The sequence below is a fragment of the Poecile atricapillus genome, chromosome 3 (genome assembly GCF_030490865.1).
Source record: "Poecile atricapillus isolate bPoeAtr1 chromosome 3, bPoeAtr1.hap1, whole genome shotgun sequence".
NCBI classification, from domain to species: domain Eukaryota; kingdom Metazoa; phylum Chordata; class Aves; order Passeriformes; family Paridae; genus Poecile; species Poecile atricapillus.
Window position 1 is genome coordinate 77,089,328 of NC_081251.1, and position 26,661 is coordinate 77,115,988.

Here is a 26,661-nt window from a genome sequence, read left to right on the forward strand (position 1 = left end):
GGTGCAAATTGCAGATTTCGCTTTCTAAACATAGATGAGATTTATCTTTATTGAATAAGAAACACACTTTCCCCTCGCAGACAAGAGTAAAGAGGAGTAATAAAGGATCTACTTCCTATAAAATTGGAAAATACCTGAAATGACCAGTTTTGAGCAGAAGAATCTAACTCAAACGTAATTGCAATTACTTGTACTGGTTGATGAAACCTGCAGTCAAAATGCTTTAGTATTTGAATTTCAGGGCAATTAAAAAAAATAAAAAAATCTGAGACCTTTGCTTTCTTTAAAACCATTTAAAGTCTATAAAAGCACGCTTGTTTCCTTTTATCTTTCAGTCTGTGACCTTAATAACCAGAACAGGTTCTCAAAAGCAACAGTCAGCCAGAAGGAAAATTACAATTACATTAGAGTTTTAACTTATTTTCTGTAGGTGATAGAAATCAACTTACACGATTTGAAGAAAGAAAATTACAACAGACCAGAAAAACATATTTATTCCATAAAAATATTGCAGCACTTTGTGAAAGGAAGAATTTAACAGTATTATATATTCCTAAATACAGTGAAGATATGTGAGAAATACAACTGTGCTTAGAACAACTGCTACCAACACATTCAACTTTACATATCTAAATGCAAAAGTGACACTGATTTCACATTAAATGGGAATAAACTACACTGTAGTCCAAGGCAACATTTTACATGCAAATAGAATGAATGATAAGAAAACAGAAATCAGGTGCAAACAGAAGGTGAACAATAAGAAAACAGAAATCAGTTTAACTTGGAAATTTATTAAACATTAAAAAGGACTCTGTAGGTGACACTGAGGGAGGACTGCTCCATTCATTTCTCTAGAACTGACACACAAATCTGTTTCCATAATGAAACATTTTTAACAAAGTTTAAGGTATCCTTGATTTACTGTATCACAGAAGTTATGTTTAACGGCATGGTAAAAGCCTCAAAAAGGAAAACTTCAGTGTTCCTTAGGATGGAGATTATTCTTTTAGGACTCAATCAGAAAAACTGATCTGCTGACTGGAACAATACTTCCTTGTAAGTTACAAGTGCAAAGATGTGAGCTTTTCTGGTTATTAGGCCTAAATTCAGATTGTCTACATGTGCGTTTTAGAATTCACAGCACAAAACAAAAGATTCTGGCAAGTGGGTGATCCAAGATACTTAAGTGTTTAATTTCACATTATTATCTTCATTAGCAAAGCTAAATGAAGATCTTCCTATTGATTGTTTCTACTCATTCTCTCAAATGTCTGTGCAACAGTATACTGCTTCTTCATTTGTGGCAGTGCATTTGTAAACTAGACCACTGAAATGATCTGACTTTAAAAGTAATGGCACTCTAAAAATATTTTGGATTTATTTTAGAGCATCTACATTGCCAACAAAGCAAATGTGGATGGTAGCATGCTCACTGCCTCTGAACGGAGAGGAGGTGCTTCCACAAACCATGCTGCATGTCTCTGATGTTACTCATAGAAATAATAGACAATGGTGCAGAAACTTCTCTGTCCCTCAGTGTTTATGTCTGCACATGTGTCTCACACAGAGAACATCAGGGAACCCTGAAGTCAGGAATCTGAGAATTGCAGAAACCTAATGAAAGCAAGGAAAAGGACTTACAGCTTTTCTGATCCGTTCATTATGGGAAATGTAATATTAAAAGTAATAATTTTCCCCAAAAATTAGCATTATATCATAAAATTTACTCACATTTGCAATAATCTTCATGTGATGTTCAGGCTGTCATGTCTTACAGCTTAATAAGCAACTTTTAATAAATTTACATCATATAAATACAATGTATGGATTTTTCTCCTACATGTTCACCTACTTTTTATTGGGATAATGAGCTGAGGAACAACAGGAAGAATCTTGTTTCCACCATGTTCCAGCATGTCATGGATTCCTTGACGAGCAAAAAACTCATATGGAAATTCCGTTTCACAAAGCCCATCAAAGAACAAAGGCAGAAAGTAATGATAGTCCAGATTTTCAATCTCTACCTGAAAATACAAAATAAAAAAACAGATAAATGCAATTTTTCAGTACTAATATGATGTGATCAGGCCAACAGATAATTCATGCCACCTACACAGGCATGTTTAGTAAATAATAATTCATTTTTTATCACTGCAGAATATATTGAATGCATATATATTGAAACAATATTGAAAATATTTTTATGACAAGATATTAAAATACAGAAATATTGGACCTAAAGAAGAGAATAAAAATTAATACACTCCCATATATTTTCTCTTTTTCATAAGTCAGTATCAGATTCTTATATTCTTGCTTACACATTTTACTTTGAAAGTTACTCATAGGAATCAAACCAGTCATTTTAAGAATAATATTCTGCCTCTTTCAAAAAAATAGATATTATACGTTAACTTGGACACTCAAAACAACAAATAAGAGAAAGAAGCCTGTAAGCAACAAATATCTAGCAGAGCACAAATATCAATATTTCTATGTAATTCCCTAATTCATTGAATATTGACCTAGTTTATTTCCTATTAATTTCAAGAGCAGATTTATAAAGAAATTCCATGGTTCTCTACTAAGAAGAAAAGCCAGAGAAATTATGTACCTATTTTTAATCCTAAAATACAAAGTATGCTAATCTTAACAAGCTATGGAGGGATTTTACACACTAGTTTTTTTTCCTTTTTCTTGTTTTACCCATTAGGATTCTACCACAGACACTCAGGCTAGCCTGGGAGAATCAGAAGTTTGTTTATGGCCTGTCAAAGCTCCAAATACAGTTGAGAAGTGACTCAACAGCAATGCATTTTCTCTGAAAAGGATATAATCATCCAAATCACTTGAAGACCAATCCATCTCTTTAAGAATACACTTCCATCTTTAAAACACTGGTTAGCTGCTAGACGATTTTTCTAGTGAGGTTTGGCAGTATTCAGGTAAGATTCTTCACACCTAACAAGCTTTGTCACAGAGGCCAAACTGAAGGTCCAAATATCCTAGATAAAATTTGTCAGGTTAAGAAAAAAAACCCCTCACCCGCTGATTTCAGAACAGAAATCACAGTCTCATTGCAACTGTGGAATTCTGAAATAAAGCAGGCAAGAACTGAACTTTACAATTCTTGGGTAAATCCCAGAGTCAGGAAGTAGCACATAGACATTCTCTGAGGCCATGGTTCATTTTTCTCCTTGTTTGACTCTGAGTAGATCTGAATCCTGATCTTGCACACCTTAGCTACTGACTTCAATCTTTCATGTTGAAACAGATCAATCCATGTAAATCAATATTAACTGGAACCAATAGTTGAAAGTAAGTATCGTGCATTTACTGTGAGCGTCTCACTATTGGCAGACATAATGCCAATGACATACTAACATAGCCTCACATGCACTGATTGTTAATCTCTTATAAGAGATAGAAAGGGCAATTGTGTAATACCTATTCACCAATGTGAATGAGATCAAGTCCCAGTAGTAGATCATCCAGGAGAAGGAACAAAGCAAACTCACATTCCCTGTTTCCTCAACATCATATATTGTTTACTTCTCTGTAATTTTTTTCGAATTGGCTTTTTGCTTCACAAGAAAAATTCAGATGCCTTTATCAGATGCCTTCATAGTCACTATGAACTCAGAGAAATGGCCTCAAGATGCTCCAGGTAAGGTTTAGATTAGATATTGGGAAAAATTTCTTCACAGAAAGGGTTGTAAAGCACTGGAACAGACTTTCCAAGAAAGTGATGGAGTTGCCAACCATGGAAGTGTTCAAAACGTGTCACTATGGCATTTGAGGGTATCATTTAGTAGTGAACATGGTGGTGGTGCTGTGTTGACCTTTGGACACTATGGTCTTTTCCAACCTTAATGATTCTGTGATTATATAATTCTATGAATATGCCAGGGTCAATTTGTGAGAAATTTCAAAAATAACAACATAATTAAGTAACAAAATTAAATTAATATTATGATTATTAGTAAGTAAAATAACAAGAATTAAAAGACATTTAAATTCCTAAATTGATGGGGTTTGTATTTCTTGAGGACATCCAGCATGCTACTGGCAATACTCATTAAGACAATAAAAGAAGTCTGCTTGAAAATTCACAAGAAAGTTGTATCAGGTAATAATGGATCAGGAGGTCAAAAAATCATTTACAAAAAAGCAGGATAAAGAAAATGCAATTTTTTCATGTTCTCTGCCAATAGGACAATAATTCTCTTTAATATCTCTTTTTAATGTTTAATTTGTAATCTATATTCTTTTGTTACTGAATGTTTTAGTTTTAGAAAATCAAAACCAAAACCTGTAAGAGTAACAAAAAAGCTTCAGATGTTAAAGAGAGAGATACAATTAGTAAAACGTCAACTTTTTTTTTTTTTTGGTAAATGGGAGGTGTTTTACAAGGCAAAACACCTTACCACCCTGTCTTATTAAGATGGGGTTTAGAATGTATTCCTTATATGGATATTTGACAAGTCTTTCAAAATCACAAAGCATTTCCACAGTGAAAAATATCCTTGATACACATCCATGTTAGGTTACTGAATCAAAATTTGCATCTATTTTGCTCCAAACACATGTCTCATTTCTTTTCTCCCACTCTTCATGAATACCTCCCCTAGCTGTAACTGCTCGTTATCTTCTCAAAGATTTGGTATTTCTGCAATTTTTTTCCAGCTTTTTTTTTGTGTTTGAAATATGCTTTTTCTGTTTCAGATATGAATAAAGCTTCTGTATTCAGAAGCTTGTCAATGTTTTTCAGCAATAATAACTGGTCAATAAAAGATATTATCCTTATCTATCAACTGTATTATGGTTGTACATTACATAGACATAGAAATAATATATCAACTGTAAGGTAAATATGACCTCAGGATTTAAAAAACCTCAAATTTTTACACACAGCACAAAATATTTATTAAGAGAAATCTTTTACAAAATAGACATATGACAAGCTGTAGATTATAAAGTGTTCGTGTGTACTCCTCTATTAGTTTGAAATCCCTCTGTGGCTGGCAATTCCCATGGCTCTGAAAATGATTTTGATTTCTAACTTATTTCTTGAAGTGTCAGCTGTCCAAGCACACAAACAATTTTTATTTAGCTTTTTTTGCTCTGTAATAACTCCCACATTATGGAAGCCAGAAATATTTTGTCTTACATTCTATGGTGTGAAACCCTTTCCTTCTGTGTTTACTATTTAGCTTTTAAAAGTGGCTATTATACAGCTGTTCAGAGAAAAATGTGATTTTTTCTGTTTACGCCTACAAAATCCTTTTGTTTTTTATATCCACCCATAAAAAATGCTGATTAATGATCAAATTCTTGGCAAAACTTGTCCACATCTGACAATAATGCTATAACTATGAATTTCAAGAAGAAATCTCACAATAATTATTATGAAATTCTGTACTAGTGGTTTGTAAATTTGCAGACATAGCCTCTGAATTTTCAGTAAATAGGCACTAATAAAAATTAATATATAGTACATGATTAAATAACAAAAGCAACCATAGAATGAGTAAAATCTTCTGTTTCCTAAAACTTCCAGGCTCCCTATATGTTCTAAAAGCTCCCTAGGTGAAAAAAAGTTAAGAAGTATTGCTTTATCATTACATAAAACTAATGTACAAGATGGGAGGAAACTAATCGCAGTATCACAGTCAATTTGTCCAGGAGAGAATCTTTTCTTATGAAGCAGCCCATAGTGAGTCGCAAGTCTGCTGAGACAAAGAAAAATCAGATAAAGATTCTAGATTGACAATAAAAAAATGAGATTTGTGGCTAATCTGCCTGATAGATGAAGAAAACAAACTATTTGAGAGAACTTAAGGTATAGAATTTTGACAATAATGGTATCATTTGTCCTCCTTAAAGAATTTTATTTCAAATAATCTAGTAAACTATAAGACAAACCTGAGTTTTAGAAAGTAGTATTTAAGCCACATAATTTAATTTTCCATCTCATTTCACACAACAGATTACATAATACTGTGTCTTTGATCTGATTATCCAAAAACTGGATTTGATCTCCTAGAAATATGATATCTAACCGTGTATATACTCATTTAATGTCCTTGATTAAGGCATTAAAATTAAGTAAAGAAACTCTGGGATTGTTGGGTTGATAAGGACAAAAAGGAGTTTTTGCAAGGATTCTTCAGTAAAATAATAGTTTCTCTTAATATTCATTTTCATGCCTGTTTTTTAGGTTAATGAAAAGAAAAAATAGAAACATTTCTGAGCAGTCTCAGTTTTTAACTTCATTTCCACTTTTTCTTCCAATATTTCTTTCAGCCTTTCTTTTTTTCCTTCCAATATCCTGTACAAATAGTCAAGATGAAGCCTGTGCATTTCACAATTTTTGGTTTATGCTTTTATTATATTTGAGGCATAAGGGCATGTTAGTTTTAATCTTCACTATGGAGCAAGTAATGCTCACTAGTATTTCCCAGACTTGCCTAGATAGATTTTTCAATATGGTAATTTTGCTAATGGTTCAAAACACAATTCCGCTGCTGCATTTAGTCCCTGCAAGTTTTCCAGCAAGAAAATATTCTCTTTTCAGTCTGCTGTATTTCACCTTCCAATAGGGCCACACTACGAAAATTTTCTGTTGAAAGAGGTTTAGTCTAAGTTATTACCTGTATCTTATAAAAACAAAACAAAAGACAGTTGTGCCTATATTTTGCATTTTGCAATGAAATGCTAAAATATACTCAGAACAAATGGAAGATTATCGGAGTTGAAGAGAAACAGATCATGGCAAGGGACCTAACAAAAATAATTTAACTCAGTCAAACTGTATTTAGAACCTCTTTAACATATTCTGTATATATTTAACTTCCCACAATAAGTTAAATAAGAGACGAAAATATTTGCCTCCTATGGATAAATTAAGAGAAGCAATAAGAAATTTCATTGGAGTGTTACTATACTGGCTATCTGAATTTAGCTTTGAAATAACTCCTCATGTAAAAATAAAACACAAAACCTAAAACCCTAAAAACACAGAAATTTTACTACATAATAATTTTGAACTTACTGTATTTTCTACTACCTTCATGTTAGTTACAAGAGTAACAGTTACTTGGGAAGACAAACACCATCACTCAAAATGTCCTCCCCTTCCTCCTTCTCCCCACTTTATAAACTGAGCATGAAGTCATACGGTCTGGAATATCCCTTTGGTCAGTTTGGGTCTCCTGTCCTGCCTGTGTCTCCTCCCAGTCTCCCCTGAACCTCCAAATTCCTCACCAGTGTGGCAGAAAAACAGAGAAGGCCTTGGCTCTGTGCAAGCCCTGCTCAGTAATAATAAAAACATCTCGATATTATCAACCCTGCATTCAGCAGAAATCCAAAATATGCTTCCATAACAGCCACTGTGAAGTCAATTAACTCTATGCCAGCTGAAACCAGCATGATATGATAGTCAAAATATTTTTTTTTTCAGTTGCCACAGCTGAAGGTGACAATCTAATCTTACTGGGGTTATTGAGGTGAGGAAAATTAATAGTCAGCATGAAGGTTATATTATTCCCTAAATAACTAGATCAATGACTGGCTGAGAAATGGAGGCAAGGAGAAGGAAGATACAAATTTGTATAAAATCTCCTCCAGATAGAGAGTAAAAAAATCAGCCTGAAATCTCTTCCTATAAAATCATAACTTACAAATTTATTTTTATGAAAGAAATGCGAATCGCTGTGAGCCATGCCACCCAAAAGATAATCTAGCACATTTCTTTGAGGAGGAGATTTTAATCCTGCTTTTTCATAAATATTTTTAATCGTACTGCCAGGATTTAAATTTTTAAAATATACACTTCACTGACAATACAGAGCAGGCAAGTCTTGCCAAATATAGAGGAGAGTAAGTGTATCATCCAGGAAAAAAAAAAAGGATGACAATAAACCCTTGGATTATGGAATATAGGCCTGTCATGGGGTGACTTTACCTTTAAGGTGGTTTTGGGAGCTAAAGAAGTTGAAGTTGCTGGGGTCTGCCTGGAGTCTTTTCTCCTAACCAACTATCGGTCATTACTGGGAATTGACAGCAGTTTTGATCATTGAAAAGTGAGATCAACCTGTCTACACCACCTTAAGACCTAAGCCTGGGAATTTCTTTGTCTCTCTTTGTTTCCTGGCTGTGAAAGGTAACAGAGCTCCGGCCTCCCGTTCCCTGCCCAGGCCATGTGGCTCGGGCAGGGGCTGGGCTGGGCCCAGCGGCTCCCGGTCGGGAGATGGGGCCTGCGGGGCTTGCCCCGGGCTCTGGCCGGGCCAGGCCGGTCCCTGGCTCGGCTGCAGTTTTGTTTTTGCTGTGACTGAATTCACCAGAGACTGCTGAGTAAAGAAAGGAAAAAAGCTCTTGACCTGCAGCGTGCTGAGCCACTGACCACACTCTCCAGAGCAGCCATGAAGAATCTTCCATCGCAGACAACTCCAGCTGCTGCTCCAGCAGAGATCACAGAACCATCTACAAAGCCTGGGCAAGATTTTAACCTTTTCATTACACAGATGAGACTTGCAGATTAATCTTTTTTTTATCCAGAGGAAGAAAAAGAGAGTAATCAACATGTAAAGAGACTTTATAAAACTATCAGAGACAGTAAAGAATTAAGTTTCAGAAAAGGTAGAGAAAAAGGAGATGCTTTATGAGCTGAAATACCTTTCTGTTGAGGCTATGGAAATGGACAATAAGGTCTTGAAAAAACTCCTTTAATTCATGACAGAGTATATAGGGAGGAATAGAGTGTTCAAAGTGTAAATTTTGAGTAAAAAGTAGAGTGATTGTGATGCAGTGAGGTGCTGAAACAGGGTGAAGCGAAAATTTGAGGCCTTGGGGGGCAATGAGAAAACTGTTTTCCAGTAGAGCTCACAAAGACAGATGAAGAAGACTTTTGCCTTTGAATAACTCATCCTTAAAATGACATCCCTAAACTCATGGCCCATACACACCTCAAAGTGATGTGAAATGGGAAGAGTGAGCTCTGATAACAGGATTTTCTGGGCAGCTGACATCAGAGAAATAGAAAACTATAACAGAAATAGTATTCTTGTGAGAAACTCCATAAATTAACAGAAAGAGACTTCTGTTTCTCTACAAACACTGATGAAAAGACTCTAGCAAGAATTGAGACTGTTTTAAACACCAAAGTTCCAAAGTTTTTGTCTCTGTTGTCATGTAAACAAAGGAATGGTGGGTAGTAGGGGGTAAAAAGGGTTTTCTGGAAGTTTATTCTGGTGTTCTTATTTTTGTAGTTTGTCAATAAACTTTCTTTATTCCTTTTAAGTTTTAAGCCTGTTTTGCTCTTGCTCTAATCCATATCTCACAGCAAAAAAATAAGTATTTTTTTTAGTTACTGGTTTAAAACCACGACAAGGCCTTAAAGTATGATATGCAATAATGAAGTGACAGATTAACAGCAAGGACTTATGTTACAGTAAAAGGACTTCTTCAGTGTGACATAGAAATAGTGTGACAGGAAATAGAGTTGAGCCAAATAATTAATCATTATGAGCTACCAATATGTTGCAGCTATGAAAAGGCTAAATATTATTTAAAATGTATGAGCTATTTATAGTACAGATAGGAAAGCATTAAGGTTTCTAACAAGGTAGTCATGAGACCTCACCTGTCAATATCATTAATTTGCCCTAATATAAAATATGTAGAATTTATTCTCATTGATTCCTTATTGGAAATGACAGGGACAAACTGAAAAGGAAATTGAGTACTAACTTGTTCTTATTTATTTGGATTTTGATCACATTAGATTATCTGAGTGAACTGATTTCTAAAAATGCATGTAAAATATACTATTCTTTCAATACAGCAAATAGCTGTAAATTACACTTCAAGGACTCCTTTCTTTTAATTGATGGGAAGCATTATAAACAGAAGATGAAGCACTCTGAGAAAAGGGCTCTGTAAACATGACTCTGACAAATGTGGAACATACCTGAGAATTGTTTGCTTGAAGCAAAAAATGGACCACATGACAACCTCAGTGGCAGACAAAAGTATTTCTGCTACTTCAGAATGTATGCTTACCTAGTTACATCCTTCTTGTTCTTCAAAGGCTTGCTAACACATTTTCAGACACTCAGTTGTTTTCCTTTTCTTTATGTGATTTATTAATATGTTTCCCGAGTTTCACAAATACAGTAGTTTAAAACTTTAGATTAAGAGAAAGCATTATTTCTCTGCATTTTGTTAATCTCTCATGTTTGCAATTGAGCAATATGAGCATTACATGATACATAAAGATAAATTGAATATTTTAAATCAACATGATATTATATGTATTATATACACTTAGTCTGAGAGGTAAAATGGAATTAGTGTCTCCATTGGGGTCTACAAACTGGCAGCAGGTTAAGTTCCACCCTCAGCTGCATCATCTAAGAATCCCACCAGATTCACTTAGGCACCAGCAAGAAGCAGAAGACAAGCTCTGATTCTTTACTAGAGAGCACACAGAGGATTATCATTGCAAAGAAGAAATGTTCAATTTTGCAGACACCAGTGGACAACTCTTCTCTGAAAGTGAAAGCAAAGACGCTAAGACTGTCCCAGGCAAGGGGAGGAGGCTAGGTAGAGCCCACTCTCCAAGGCTGAGCTTGAAGGTAGAAGGACTACATGGAGCTGGTTGCAAGAGTCTACCACTACCTTCTGAGGAAGATATACTGATCTTCATTTATTTACTTCATGGAGTATGGAGCTCATTTTAAACATCATCATCAGAAGAATGAACCAGTTTGTTCATCCCCACAAAACACATGCAATGCAGTACTTCACTGAAGAACTAATTTAAAATTGTCTTTTTGGATATAAATATTATTTTGCTCAAAGAAGGTATGCTACTATTTTAATAGGATGAAGCCTAACACCTCATGTTATTTTTAAAGAATTGTGAAGATTAATCAGGATACTGTCAACTGATTGTATCCCATTAGTGAAACTAGTGGCCAAATTATTTGGTTTATTTTTTGACGTTCTTTTCCTTTCTCTTTGCCAATTTTTCATGCATAGCTGTTTGTCAAGCTAACTTGAATTTTAATGAAAAAGCCACAAAGTACAAAAGTTAGAAATAAAGAAGAGCACTGGGACAGAGGCACGTATAAAAAACAAATAAAAAAGTGGGAAGAGTTAAATACAACTCTCTGAAGATCTGTTTTAATAATTAAACAATAGCATAAAATACCACGAAACCTTCTACAATGCAATGCACAACTAGAATTGTTCATCCATCCAAATTTTTGTCATGTTTGACAGATAAATGTAATGAAAACCTGGCAGTTTTATAGTGTTGGAAATTGTGGAAACTTATAAAATGTATCATTAAACATTATAATTTATATTTTTACACACAAAAAAATAACAGAAATGACAAAACCAAATTAGAATAGTGATTTTTCTATACTAAGAGCATTTTATGATACAGTTCCTATTAGCTTCTGACTCTTGATATTTATCTCATGTATGAAAATGACATCCCACCCCAAGAAAGAGCAGTGTCTGAACCTTTCCACATAACCATCCAGAAAGATACTATAACACAGTGGGACAACTGCCATGAATGCTGTATATCTAGGCCAGGAACTCTCTCATCTTACCATCAAAGAAGTTATGGAGTCAAATCTTCCTGAAATAAGTTGGAGAAAGCAGGACAATAATATATCATTCTTCACTAACTTCAGGACTAGTACAGAGGAAAACCAAAATGCTCGCACTGCCTCCAAGTGTGCTTGAGAAAGAGAATGGACCAAGAGCAATTTTGGAGCAGATGACTGTCTTGAGGAGATAAGGTCAACCACCAGAAATCCTTTGTCCCATGGCTTCCAAGAGTCCTGGGAGATGGCTCTGAAGTTACTTCATATTTTTCAGTCACAACCTGGTGGAATGAAATACCTGAGACAATGTGCTAGCAACACCAAAAGGTCCCCAAAGGTATATTGTATACAGGTGAATCAAATACTAAGTGCATGAATTCCAGATATTGACAGTGCCCGGAAATGGAAGGGAATACTGCACCATCTGCTGGCTGACATCAAACACTGTGAAGGTGTTCTCTATTTCAAGAGCAAACAATGAAACAATACAGGCAGGATATTACTGAATATGTCAAGGTCAGATTTTGGAACAAACCATCTGTGTTACCATAGAAAAGTTAAAATCCTGCCCTTATGAAAATCCCTGTTATTTCAAGGAAGTCAAAATTCAAGCCTAGCACATAATTTTCAGAACTCATGAGCAAGAGCACGACAAACAGATGTTTGCATGAACTATATCTACACTTAAAACCAAAACAGGGTGTGAGTCATTCTCTGAGCCCGATGCTCAGTACCATGGAAGAGATAATTTCTGTACAGCTAAATTCTGTGATTCTTGGTACAAGACAAGGTAGTTGACTTTAAATTATATGCTGTAAATAGTCTTGGTAGATGGTTATCCTGAATCATGGATGAGCATTATCTAGGCAAATAAGACAGAATCATAGCAGTGGCTGTGCTATCTGCATACTTAAACAGTGCTGCTTAAACGCTCAGGGCCATACTGTGACATGAACAACCCTGTTAGTTTTCTAGGATACATGTGGATATTGGCATTGCCTACACAAACTGAGACGGAATGAAGAGCAGAAACACATTTGAAAAAATAATTCAATAGAAATTGCCCTGCATAATTTTTTAATATTGTATCAAATATATCAAAGCATATATGAGGTAAATTTTAGGTGCAGATGCATCAATCAAGGCTATTAAGTAAGTTGAGTTGATTAGGCAGTATTACTTTTAGATAAAGCTAAAAAAACCCCCAGCTTTGGGAGGAGATTAGAGTGGCTTGTGGCATCTGACATGGGTGTCTATGAAATCAGACACCTGAACATAACTGTTACATTGATAGTGTCATTGAAAATGGCATTTAACAGTTGGATGTCTTCAGGTGACTTTCAGTCAATACATCCATATGACCTCTGCTGTTTTGTTTTTCTTTTTTAATAATATGTTGTGAACAAATTCAACAGAAACTTAAATATTGTAATTATTCATCTACCTGCAATAATTTATCAAGCTATAGTAGCTCGGATTTCTGCGCACACTGCCATGCCAGCCTATACAGAAGTTTTCCCCATATATTGGATAAAATATTAGTGTCAATGATAATTGAGTACACTCATAGCGATCTGGTAATTCAAAAGATCTTTCTCAATTTCTCAATATTCATAAAAAAATCTACTTAAGAATACAAATATAGCATTTCAAGTGGCCCAAATTACTTAAGAAATTGAATTTAGAACTCCTTCCTGATGTAGGATTTCTTTATTAAGCATTTATCTGGTCTCTCAAGGACACTTTTTTTCCAAACTGTTTTCATTTCATCAAGACAGAGCAAGTCCCCAGAAGAAAGGAGTGGTTTTGTTAAAATGGAAAACATTAAAATGGACTACAATACTCAAAAGACTTTATTTTGTTGGGTTAGAAAAGTAACAGATAAAATTGTTCTTTAAATTAAAAAAATAAAAATGTTTCTGTAGAGTGGGTAAACATAATGATAATTTGCCTAAGTTCAAGTGAAATTTCTTATGGCAAAATGTTTTTTCTGACATGGCAACTGAACAAGTTGGTAAAGGACTATTTTCTAATTAGAACCATGAATAGCAACCCTGCTTTAAGTATCAGAGAATGGGTCTGTCTCTCTTTGGTATAACATATTTTATATATTTATTTTGTTTCAATAGTAAATTTATCCTGAAAATACGTATGTCCTGTAATGCCAGAAATATGTAGTTTCAGAAGTTTTTAATTTCTAGTTTAGAGAGTGTATATTACTGAGAGTCTAGATAAATTTAAGAAAGGAAAATGAAAGCATTGTATTGGTACATTTTTTCTATTTTAAAAGTGGTCTTTAATTCTGGAAACAACAAAGAAACAATTTCAAATTATTTTCCCAAGATCCCAGAATCCTTATATTTTGTGGATCTACATTGCAGACATATGCACAGTCTTTACAGAAACTTGCAAAATACACGTACTTAATATCCGACCATACTGCAGATATTGTGACAGTGGTTGCCAGTATAAAATCCTATCACTAATACACATGAATTGAAGATAAGAAAATAATATTCTGAATATATATATATATATAATAAAAATATCAGGAATCTGCAACGCAAACTTAAAAAATGTTCCTAATCAACTCCTTTCAAAAACAGAAGCCATTATGAAATCAGCTAGATTTTGTGGGTTTAGCTCAAAATTAGACTTCTCCCCATTAAAAAAAAATGAATACGATGTTTACTAAGATTATTTAGTATAGTGGTTACCTGCCACAGCAATGTTTTAAATTTTAACCATCCAGCATACTGACTCAAGAACTTTTATTCAGGCTAGACAAAACTCTTCTGAAAATTATGGGCAAGGACAAACTACCACAGAAGCTCAGATTAATAACAACTGTAGAATATGGCAGTGATAGTTCTGGATGATTTTTTATTTTCTTCGAAGGTAATAAAAAGTGTAAACGGCAGACAAATTTGTGGAAAGTAAACTGAACTTTTATAAAACAACAGCAAAATGGTTGCCATCACAATGCTTTAATATCTCTGCAAGCTTCATGAATTACATTATACAAAATACACTATCACACAGCACAGTAAGTCAGTGTCTATTTCACAGGATCATTGCCCAGTTTTTTGTCTTTTCTATTCAATTTATCAGTGAAAGATGAACTGTGCCTTTCTGTGTGTTGCAGTCTGCATTTTAAATGAGCAGATTTTTATAATAACAGTTTTTCACAAGATGAAAGAAGATCAGGTCATTGGATTTGCAAACTGTCCTTAAAAAAATGCAATGAGGAGGTCAACATATCATGTTGTATGTGTCTCCAAGCTATGGTATTGATACGTGTCCTAAGTATATATCTTTGCAAGTTTACTTCATAAGATAATTTTTGATTGATACTTCTAAGAGTTTTAAGTTTAAGAGAGTTTTTAAATTCAGAAGGAATGTTGTTCTGTTTTGACGTTAGCCAAAAGAATAAATGGCAACAAGTTACACACAAAACACTTGAGAAATTGTGCCTTTAAATGTTTTTTTTTTTCACAATGCTCTGTTGACCATACCTATATTCATTCACAATTAAATAGCATATATAAAAAAGTAATAATATATCAAAAGTAATGTCAGTGAGTTGAATATAAAAGTTAAATGGACTAAAACCATTGTCAAATATAAAGAAACTATTAAAAGTTTAAAAAAATACTTGTTTGCCAGGTCATATGAAATATACCTGCATGATAGGGGCAGAAGGGGAGTTACTGCAGGTAAAATAAGCCACTGTATTTGGTTTTCTATACATTGTTTTGTGTGTAAGTCCTATATTGGACTACTTTGCATTGTCAGTACTCATAGTTGATTTATAGTTGATATGGTTTTATGCTCAATTAATAGTCAGGTTCTCAGGTCTGAATTCCTATGTATTTTTTTGTTGGTTAATAGGGCTGTAGAGTTTGGGGTAACCCTATTAGTGCAACCATCCCTGCACATTCTCTAAAGGTAAATGTAATTTGGAAAAACAGAGACTAACAATAAAGATCCCATTACCGGAAATCAAATTAATTTTTCTCAAATAGAAATATCCAGAAGTTATTAAATCCTAACAATGTAAATTCTGCAAATCCATGAAAAGAAAATGGAGGGTGCCCCTTTTTTTTTTTTTTTTAAATGAATCTTTAAAAAGAATAACATTAGTGATGGTAGTAAAAACCTCTGATTACCAAGGCAGGATCATTGAAACCAGCAGAAAATCTCACTGCTACATTACAGATTCTAATGAACAGATAAGGTCTCAGAAGTGAACAGCCAAAGTTAAGAAAGAAATTCAAATTTATTTTGAATATTGGGATATCCATTGGAAGGACACAACCCCCCAACATGGAGTTGTTCTAAATGTGGGCATGCTAGCATCATCAAATGTAGAAGATTAACATACTAGTTTTATAAATTTCAAAATACATTCTGAATGAAATGTAATATAGTCAGACTGGGAAGAAATGTGTTAAAAATCTTACTTAGAGGAAATAATTCAAAGGCATTATATAGTATAAATATGTTACAACTATAAAAAGACTAATGCAATAGGGATCTCAGTTTTTAGAAACCTCAGTATACAATAGTCATCCAATGAAGAAATTCCTTGTGCTTTTTCTTCCACGGACCTATTTCCTTAGCAATTACTATAACATGACGTGTTTACCATGCAGTATGGTGTAATCTTAGCAATCTTACTAGGAATTCTGCGCTTCAGAGAAAAAAAAGAAAAATAATAAAAAAGTAAAAAGGCTGCCATGGACTGAGCTCCAAATGAGTAGAATTTGGGCTTTAATCACTCAAGACTCACTGTCTTCTTAGCTACCAAAACAGTGCTATGTAATGCGAAAATTGCAAGATTTGATCTATTTTTTACTCATTAGGCAAATATTTACAGTAAGTATTTTATTAAAAAGTAATTGAATTTTTGCATAGCTGTCCAATTCTTACATTATTGTAGTGATACTTCAGTAATTTCATTTGCTATCTGGAATATGCAGTGAAATAAATGGGTGTGTCAGTGATTTTTCTACACTAAACTCTGTCTGGACTAAGCTGAGGCATTTTCCCAAAACAGTATATTAGCACTGTTTGTATTGTCTCAGCATTGGGGCAGAAAATTAACGTTGCTGTGTAACGAGCTAAAACCAAATGCTTGTCACTATGGTTTTCCCACAGATTTTCCTTTTTCGAAGTATGTTTTATTTGTCAGCAAAGACTTCCTTGTCACCCTACTTCAAAAAGCTTCCAGGCAGCTTTTAAGCTCAGTTAGGATTGAAATGTGCTATAAAGACTAATATAAACATATATTACATTTTATGCAATGAAAGATAAACCTGAAAAGTGAAATAATAAAGAATCTGATACAGATTGATATTAATAGCTATCAAATGGGCTGTGGAATGTAAATTTGAAAACAGAGTGAACACACATTGCTGGAACACTATGGAAAATCTATTACAATATTCTTTTTTATTATTTCCTATACCGTCATTAAGTATGAGTTATGCCTAATAATACCTTAAGAGGCAGACAATTAATCAAACTTCTGCAGGAATCCAAGAAGGTTTTAAGTGGGGTTAATCAATTTTTTAAAAGAGCAACAAATATTTTTGTTATTTGAATGATCCGAATTATATTTGATAGACCATTCAGTGGCTGCTACTGTACTTAAAGCTTTGTTCCTACACTCTGAAATTCAGTAAGATCAATTAAACCTTATAACAACTTCCTCTAATCACACCAGACAAGCATTCAAGATGAATATTCTCATAGACTAAAGAACACTAAAAATAATTTAACACATTGAGATTTAAGTGATCATAATCAACTTTCAGACCTAATACTCTGTTAAGATTGATGGTTTTGTTTTTAGCTGCTGTGATGTTATCATTATAACAAAAGATACCTTCTTGACGATACCCAAAGAGAACAAAATAAGACCTTTAATATTTAGATACCAACTGTTTCCAGCGTAAAAACATTCTACACCATTTCATTAACTAAAATTAACTCATATGTAAGGTTTGGAGAATTAAGGATACGATGTTGGGCCAATTCTGTACAGGAACCAAAGAGCAAAGTTGTGATTTGTGTTCTTTTTATATAAGTGAGCAACTAGTTTAAGCCTCATGTCATTTGCAAATTCAGTTGATGTTCCTAGTCCATCATCTCAAGTAAAGAGAGCTTGTCTTTGCAGTCAAAGGACAGTAACTATCAACCTCTCACTTCAGAGAATGAATTTATATTATAAAACCAAAAGCCATGTCCCCATTTCAGACTGAGGTAGAATGGCTATGGAGTCTGGCACATATCATAACTCCCAAAGACTAGTCTTTGTGCACAAATTCTGCAGGGAGGAAAGAGACAGTGGGAAAAATGGAAAAAGACAAAGTGATAATGGCTAGCAGCTTTAAAAAATATAGAAATATAAATATGCCATTATAAGTCAGAGCACCAAATTACCTCAAATCTCATAATTGCTGATACTGAACTTCAGTAAAAGGCCAAAAAATGCCTGTTAAAAACCTGTTTCTCTTTCACACAGATAAATGAAGCATACAAGCTTATGAGTGTATTATTCAAATCGTGAAAATTTTACTTAACGAGAAACTAAAGTTCTGATTCTTGAGATGACTAATTTCTTACCCTCAGTGGTTTCCAGTAAGGATACTTTTCACGGCATGAGGATTTCTTATGCATTGTATCATTACCATTTAATCTTTCCTTAGTTTCATACTTGTAAGCATTGTAGTTTTCCTCATCACTATATTTCATATTTTATCTGGTGGTGGAATATGCTCTCAAATAAAACTCCAAGAGTGAAACTTCAGGCCTGTGACAGTAATACTCAATCCTTCAATTTCTTATCACCAGCCAAATATAAGTTCTAAGGCCCCATCCAGTGACCAAGATGTGGTTTATACTACACGTGAACAAGAACAGCTTCCATCTCCTCAGTACTAGGATAAGTCCTAGCTACATCCAAATTCCATACAAGGAAGAAAGCATGAGAGCACATAACCATTTCCTCTCTCAACCTCTGTCTTCTTTCTGAGGAAAAGGCACCTAAAGAGGGAGGCCAGAAAGAGTTCCCTGTAAAACCAAGCCCCTCAGCATCCCAGGATATACTGTGGCAAGCATATATTTCACAGTTCAGAAACAAACTAAGATTGTATCATCATACTCATGACAGTCTGGTTCAGTGGGCAGTGAAGTCTGTGGAAATGCCAGCTGATTGGTCAAAAGCCAAATCCTCAGTTTATTCCAAAGGCTTGTTAGTTACACTAATTTCTAAGGAATGGATTATTGTCATCTATCACCAAACTGATGAAATATCCTGGACTACCAGTTTCATTATACAAAGGAAAAAAAATTATATAAAACACCAAAACAAAAGAACCCCACCAAACAGAAATAGGAAATTAACAAACTGTCTTTGGTGGTAGGGTAGATTTTATATTAAAGACAGCAGACAAAGCCATACTTAATCCTGACATTTTCAAACAAAGCTAAGAATAACTATAACATCTAACTACACTGAAGGGTAAGTTATCTAAAAAAGCTTCTCATTAGTTGTCAGATCAGAGTAACTTCAAAAGCAGTCCCTGAGCATCCAGTAATAGCTTTCTGACAACCTCCTTATCTCTTACAAGCTGTTGTGAAAACTGAATCAAACCAGCATGTCAGGAAATCTTCTTTCTAACAGTGTAAATCAAAGGAATCACATGCATCTCATCAGTTAACAACTCCTTTTCAGATCATAAAAAAAGGTTAAGTTTATATAATGAAAAATAGACAGAAATCTGCTTCTGTCAGCTGCACCTGTGGGGTTTCTCCATACTTGTTTTGGTTGATTGGGGTTTTTTACTATAATACTGCAGAAACATATTAATGAAGATTTAAATATACAAGTCAAAATGTCAAACAGTTCTAACTGAATTGTGATTTCATTTTTTCACATTTAAACATGTTCTTATTTTGGAAGCAGAATTGAGACACTATCTGCTACTAAACTTTAATTTTCCCACTTTTTTTCATGTGACATATAGTAATCTATTATCTGCATTTATGTCTGCTTTGTAAACATATTTATATTGGCAGCTTCCTGAACACAGTCTCAATACAAGCTGTGGCTATAAACGTTTCAGAACACTTCAGAATGTAAAATAAAAAGTTATATATATGTTTTTAAATATTCTGACTTGTAGAAAAGTAGGTGGTAGTGTGTGAAAGTTTAATTTTATCTCTTTTTGTAGCTTTTAAATTTCCTGAGCATGGAAAACACGTTTTTTGTTCTGCTGTTTTGGGTTTTTTTTCCTCTGCTTATCTGAAGAAAGAGGTTAAGTCATAGGACATTGGACAAAATCCCTCAGTAAGTCTAAGACTAATGTAACTTTTGAGTAATAATTATGGTACTTTCCAGATTTTACAAAAGAAGGCAGTTACACTGTTAAGCCCCTAAAAGCCCATGTGTGTAAGTACGTTTATATCTTCCTTTGTTTTTTTCAACAGTGAACAAAAGCAGAAGGCAAGGAAAATACTTTCATCAAGATTTCCTACCATAGTATAAAATACTCTCCAGATGGCTGAGAGTAGAAAACCACTGACATGAGCAAAGTGGAAAAAAACCCTAACTTGAAGAAGAAAGTTTCACATCCTTAGCCCTACAACCTCCTGAAAATTGTGTGTTTAATGCCACTTAATAAAATTCTTCTGAAAATATTAGCATGCAAACAGTGGAAGTGACAAGCCCAAAATCAGATTGACATTAAGACATCCAAACATCTGAAATTTGAATATCTGAAATTATTATGAAAACCTGAACATCTTTACTGTACAATGTGATTTCCATATCAAATTAACAACTTTTTGTATCAAAATATTTTATACCCACAGTTACAATTACTGTCTTGGGTTGCAATGCAAGCTGTAACCGGAACTATGTATTCTATCACCAGCTGTTAAAACCATCTGGGGCAATGTTCTTTATCTCTTCCACAACCCATCCTCCCTCCAGGGGCATATCTCCTGTTAATGGGCCATTGAGTCTCACTGTATGACTGATAAATTCCATCATCCCATTGTCAGATGCTCCACCCAGGGGGAGGAGCCAAGCATTCCTACCTGGATATAATCTGAGATTTGGAACACCACAGTAAACCTTTCTCCACTGGATTCCCAAAAGAAAACCAGACCATTCTATATCATCACTGGACCTTATGAGGAAAACTACACCCTTCTACAGGATCACTGCTTCAACAGAACCACATCTGTCACTGCAGGAGGACTGCAGCCACCATTTAATCAGAGTGCTACCAACAGCCTGACCAACAGGGTGTCAGGCTGTATTCTGACTCTGTCAGTGTTTTTTTTTTTTTGTTTTACTGCATTTGTATTTTATTTTCCTAGTAAGGAACTGTTATTCCTATTCCCATATCTTTATCTGAGAGCCACTTAATTTAAAAATTATAATAATTTGGGGGGGCAAGGAAGTTTACATTTTTCTATTTCAAGGGAGGCTCCTGCCTTCCTTAGCAGACACATGTCTTTTCAAACCACGACAATGACAAATCCTAAAAGGCTTTAAAAAATAAAGAAAAAAGTCTGCATATGTATACATATCTACATACTGCTTTTTTCACTTGCTATTATGTTCAATAGTTTTAATAATTTTTTAAATTACAGTGAAATTAATGATGAGGTAATAGGCTGGATCAAGCTCTAGAAAAACTCTTTATTGTACAATATTTCTTAGTGACAAGTTGTATGATCTCTGTGGAGTTAACAGTTTTTGTGAGCTTCATATTGGGCAGGGTGTGCTTTACATTTGTATGTGATTGAGGCAGGCCAGTTTTTGAAGGAGCTAATCAGCTTCTAGAAATAGGATAAATGTCATTGTCAGAGCAGACACAATACAAAGCAGATCCTTAAGAAACTTCATCCCAGTTTTTTTATTGCACCCATACCTGGCTTCTTTAAACTCTGCTGACTCCACAGTGCATTTCACCTTACTGTCCATCATCACACTACCTTTTAAGTCCATCAGTGGAAGCACTGTTTTGAGACAGTGCCCCTAAAAATCCATTATATAGATAAATCCTAAAGTAGTACTGGGTTGGCAAGCCAACTCTCAGAACCCATCTAGCACTGCTACAGCACACTTGGTCCTCCTCACAGCATGACCAGCAGACTCCAACCTGACCAACTAAACCACTCTTTTTTAACTCCCATCCTTACTGGACACAGCTGTGAGGGCAAGTCTGTTCCCTCTCTTTGGTAATTAACACAGCTGCAATTATTAGGGGCTAGACTGTGTTCAACACCATCTCTATCCTCCTCCTTCCACAGATAAAAACTCTGGGGTATATGTTCTATGCCGAAAGCTTCTTCTATAGAGAAAGATTGAAATTAGGCTTTTAGTCAGTGAAGACTAAAAAAGCAGGTGTTATGAGTTGAAGCTCTTTCTCATCCTTGAATTCTTCTAGTATTTAGGAAAGCAGGACTCCACACTTTCTTGTAAATAAAGAAATTTGCATTATAACATGAAGTTAATTAACACTTTCTCCTCCAAGCTAGAAAGATGTCCAAAGTCCTTTAGGTCCAGTTAATTGTTTTGGTCAAACCCATAACAAACAAGTAATGTATCTATCTGGAACATAATTATTTTTTCATGTAAATATACTTGAAGAGGAACACAGTAAGGATACACAAATGAAATAGCCCAAGGTTATTCTCACAGTCATATAACATTGTACTGTCATGCAATGTACTTATCAAAGGATTAATATAAATTCAAGCTGAATAGATACAATAAATCTTTAAATAAGAGGATACGAATGTTCCTATATATTACACACATCTCCATTTCAAGTCAGCTTTACTCTATAGAGAAAATGTTTTTCCTGTCTAATCAACCCAGTGAAACCTTCCACTTTTATTTTTTTTAAAATTCACATTTCCCAGACTTGTATTCTGTGAAACCCTGAAAACAACAACACATGTTGATTTGGAACACTGTGATATCACAGAATAAATTACTGGAAAAGATGGACAGAAATAGGAAATTTCATCCAGACAGTTTGAGATGTCAACTTCAGTCATTCTACAGAAATGCAGATTGCAACTGGAGGGAACCAGGATACACTTGAAATCTAGAAAGGTAAAGAAAGAAAAGATCTTGACTAGAAGAGTATCAATGGAAGTCTGACCCCTGGGCATAATCAGGTATCATCAAAAATTGTCAGCATATACAGGCACTAAACTGGTTAATTGATGGAGAACTAACTTGAGCATGCAGGTCATGAGGGCTGTAGAAGATGGTACAGAATAGAAAAAATTCCTTGTGAAAAAGCTACTAAAAGAAGACAAAAATGTTTATTGCTCTTTGCTTGTTTGGGTTGCTTCTGAAAGTACAAATTATACATTACAGAATCCAAGCTGCCTATGCAGTGATCTCTTTGTACAGAAGGTGTCATCTCTTCCTGATTGAACTAATAATTTGCATTCATTGGTAGGACAACACAAGATACAGAATAAGAAGCAGTAAGGGCTCGCAATCAGACACTCTACTGATCTCGTTTAAGAAGTAGAGACTCATATATTAATTGTTATTATTAAATAGATATACACAAAATAACCAGCTGGAAAAATGTTTTTTGTTTTATACAAGACTATATAAAACAATTTACTTAAATCAAGATGGATTAATTTCATTGCATTACACTAAAAACAGATGTTTCTCAATCAGAAAAACATGCAGTATCGCATGATCTATTTTATAGAAAATTATGCTTTTTTTCCTTCACTTGTTTTCTTCCATGATATTGTCAAATTAATTTACTTTAGGGTTAGTGTCTAATTTCTATAAAAATCTCCTAGTACTAAATCTGTCACTTTTAAAGATGTTATTTGGGCTTCCTAGTGTGATTTTAACCTTACAATGTGGCTACTCATTGTGTTCTTAGTTTAGGCCTGCAACAACTCTGAAAGGGTTAGATCAAAGAACAAAAATAAATGTGCAACAAAAAAAGAGTGCATATTGACCAATATTAGAAAATAGAGAGTTTGTTGTAATTATAGAAGACTTATATAAAGTCTTCCTATAAAAGACTTCCCTTTTCCTCTACCACTCCAGACTTCCTTTTACTTTCCATAGACTGAACTGCAAATCTCCTGTTTGTAAAATGAATAACATAATGGATATTGGTGTCTTAAAATGAAAACAGCTTTAACATTTCAAAAATTTTCCTGCAACTAGACCTATAATTATTTAATCAGTAGCTTATAATTATTTAATCAGTAAACAAATACTAGTGGCAATTTTAGATATATACATATAACTATATAGTGAGAGGGTATAATCTTGAGTGATAACAGGTTCTAAAATCACTCTACATAAACAATGGCCTTCTTGAAGTTGACATAGGAAGACAATATCAACTGACTTCTTTGCACACTTCTGCAAGTATAATTCCTGAAGATCTATGGAAGATTTCCATAAATATAATTTTTCAAGGCTAATTTGTTTGGGAAATACTATTTGACCTCTAATGAACATAATAACTGATGAATAATAATAGACTTTTTCCTGTTTCATAAAACTTAACACAGAATGTTGTACAAAAGACAATACAAGTAGGAACACTGATTGTGTCAAATATGGATTTTTATGGCCAGCAGAATGAGGGAGGGGATTCTGCCCCTGTTCTCTGCACAGGTGAAACCCCACCTGGAGTACTGCATGCAGTTCTGGGGTCCCCAGCACAGGAACCTCTTGGACCAGGTTCTGAGAAAGGCCACAAAAATGATCAGATGGATGGAACACCTCTCACATGAAGATAGACTGAGAGAGCTGGGGTTGTCCATCATGGAGAAGGCTCTGGGGAGACCTCATTGTGGCCTTTCAGTGCTTAAGAAGGACTTATAAGAAAGATGGGATGAACTTTTTTTGAAGGGCCTGCAGACACAGGAGAAAGGGTTTTAAACTAAAGTAGAGTCAGATTAGATGTAAGGAAGAATGATGAGGGTGGTGAGACACTGAGACAGGTTTCCCAGAGAGACAGCAATGCCCAATGCCTGGAAACATTTAAGGTCGGGCTCGATGGGGCTCTGAGCAACCTGATCTTGTTGAAGTTGTCCCTGGTTTGGGCTATGTGACCTTAAAAGGTCCCTTTCAATACAAACTTTTCTATGATTGTATTATTTAGCAATGGAATTCACTCAGGTTGGAAAAGTGCTTTTCCTTTGTGATAAAAAACTCAAGCTTTAGCCAAGGTGTAAAAATCACAAAATATGATAAACTCCTCTTCTTATTTGCAATGTACAAGCAAATTCTAGTTGATTGCCAATCTAGCTTAATATGTACTTTCTAAATCTGGGAAAAAGCTGTCACAAAAGACAGACTTAGGAGATATCAAAGAAGGTGTTGTGGAACAGACAAAAGTCTAAATTAGACCCTCCTCCTGCACTGTTCGTAACCTATTGCTGAAGACTTACAGGTGTAATAAATGTTAAGGTCATAAAAAGTTATACTTTCTTAGGAAAAAAAAATTACCTCTTTTCTTAAAAAAGAAAATAAGCTCATATCTCTATCATCAGAATGAAAAGTCAGCATCTAAAAAAACATTGGATTAATTGTCTGCACAATGTTAAAGTCCCTCTTTGTATATATGCACCACTGAATTTAACACATTTCCAAACATTCAAAATTACATTCAATGCAAAGAAGCAAAGTGCAAATCATCGGAATTTTAGTTATTCAGGCAGCTGTAAGTCTGGTAATTCCTGACTTTCAAGTTTAAAAAGCTACATCTTAAATAATGCTCTTCTAGCCTGGCTGTCAGATGTAGACCCATGAGATTATATTTTTATTATCAGATTTTTTATTCTCCATTATTCCATATTGTAGCAACTTGAAGCTTTTTGATTATCTACATATGAAAAGTGGACATTTCACTAAAAAGAATAAAATACGATTATGAACAAAGGTCATGAAGTACCACTGCCGTGTCATAAAATATAGTGATGGTTTTCAATCATGGAATAGCCACTTATTTCATTATATTAACACTTTCAAATGTACATGAAGTGTATAATATGTTTTTGTCTCGAGCTAAAAATTGCCAAGAAACTTATCTACAAGATCTGGTAGAGAACCTTATCCATGGAACTTGGTTACTTGTGATAGTACTGAAGACTGTGAGGTAGATTTTTGTCCTTCTTTGAGAGGGAAGGGAAGGCGCGGGAAGGCGCGGGAAGGCGCGGGAAGGCGCGGGAAGGCGCGGGAAGGGAAGGGAAGGGAAGGAAGGGAAGGGAAGGGAAGGGAAGGGAAGGGAAGGGAAGGGAAGGGAAGGGAAGGGAAGGGAAGGGAAGGGAAGGGAAGGGAAGGGAAGGGAAGGGAAGGGAAGGCGCGGGAAGGGAAGGCGCGGGAAGGGAAGGCGCGGGAAGGGAAGGCGCGGGAAGGGAAGGAAAGGCGCGGGAAGGGAAGGAAAGGCGCGGGAAGGCGCGGGAAGGCGCGGGAAGGCGCGGGAAGACGCGGGAAGGCGCGGGAAGACGCGGGAAGGCGCGGGAAGGCGCGGGAAGGCGCGGGAAGGCGCGGGAAGGGAAGGGAAGGCGCGGGAAGGGAAGGGAAGGGAAGGCGCGGGAAGGGAAGGCGCGGGAAGGCGCGGGAAGGGAAGGCGCGGGAAGGGAAGGCGCGGGAAGGGAAGGGAAGGCGCGGGAAGGGAAGGCGCGGGAAGGGAAGGGAAGGGAAGGGAAGGGAAGGGAAGGGAAGGGAAGGGAAGGGAAGGGAAGGGAAGGGAAGGGAAGGGAAGGGAAGGGAAGGGAAGGGAAGGGAAGGGAAGGGAAGGGAAGGGAAGGGAAGGGAAGGGAAGGGAAGGCGCGGGAAGGGAAGGCGCGGGAAGGGAAGGCGCGGGAAGGGAACGGAAGGCGCGGGAAGGGAAGGCGCGGGAAGGCGCGGGAAGGCGCGGGAAGGCGCGGGAAGGCGCGGGAAGGGAAGGCGCGGGAAGGGAAGGCGCGGGAAGGGAAGGCGCGGGAAGGGAAGGCGCGGGAA

General features: G+C 35.5%; 1 protein-coding gene across 1 annotated transcript in view; it reads right to left on the bottom strand.

The window, feature by feature from the left end:
* Positions 1-26,661, bottom strand: part of PACRG (parkin coregulated) — a 224,021-nt gene that overhangs the window by 102,146 nt on the left and 95,214 nt on the right. The window contains exon 4 of the mRNA XM_058835644.1: positions 1,856-2,027. Coding sequence (XP_058691627.1) covers positions 1,856-2,027 — 172 coding nt within the window. The remainder of the gene's footprint in view (positions 1-1,855; positions 2,028-26,661) is intronic.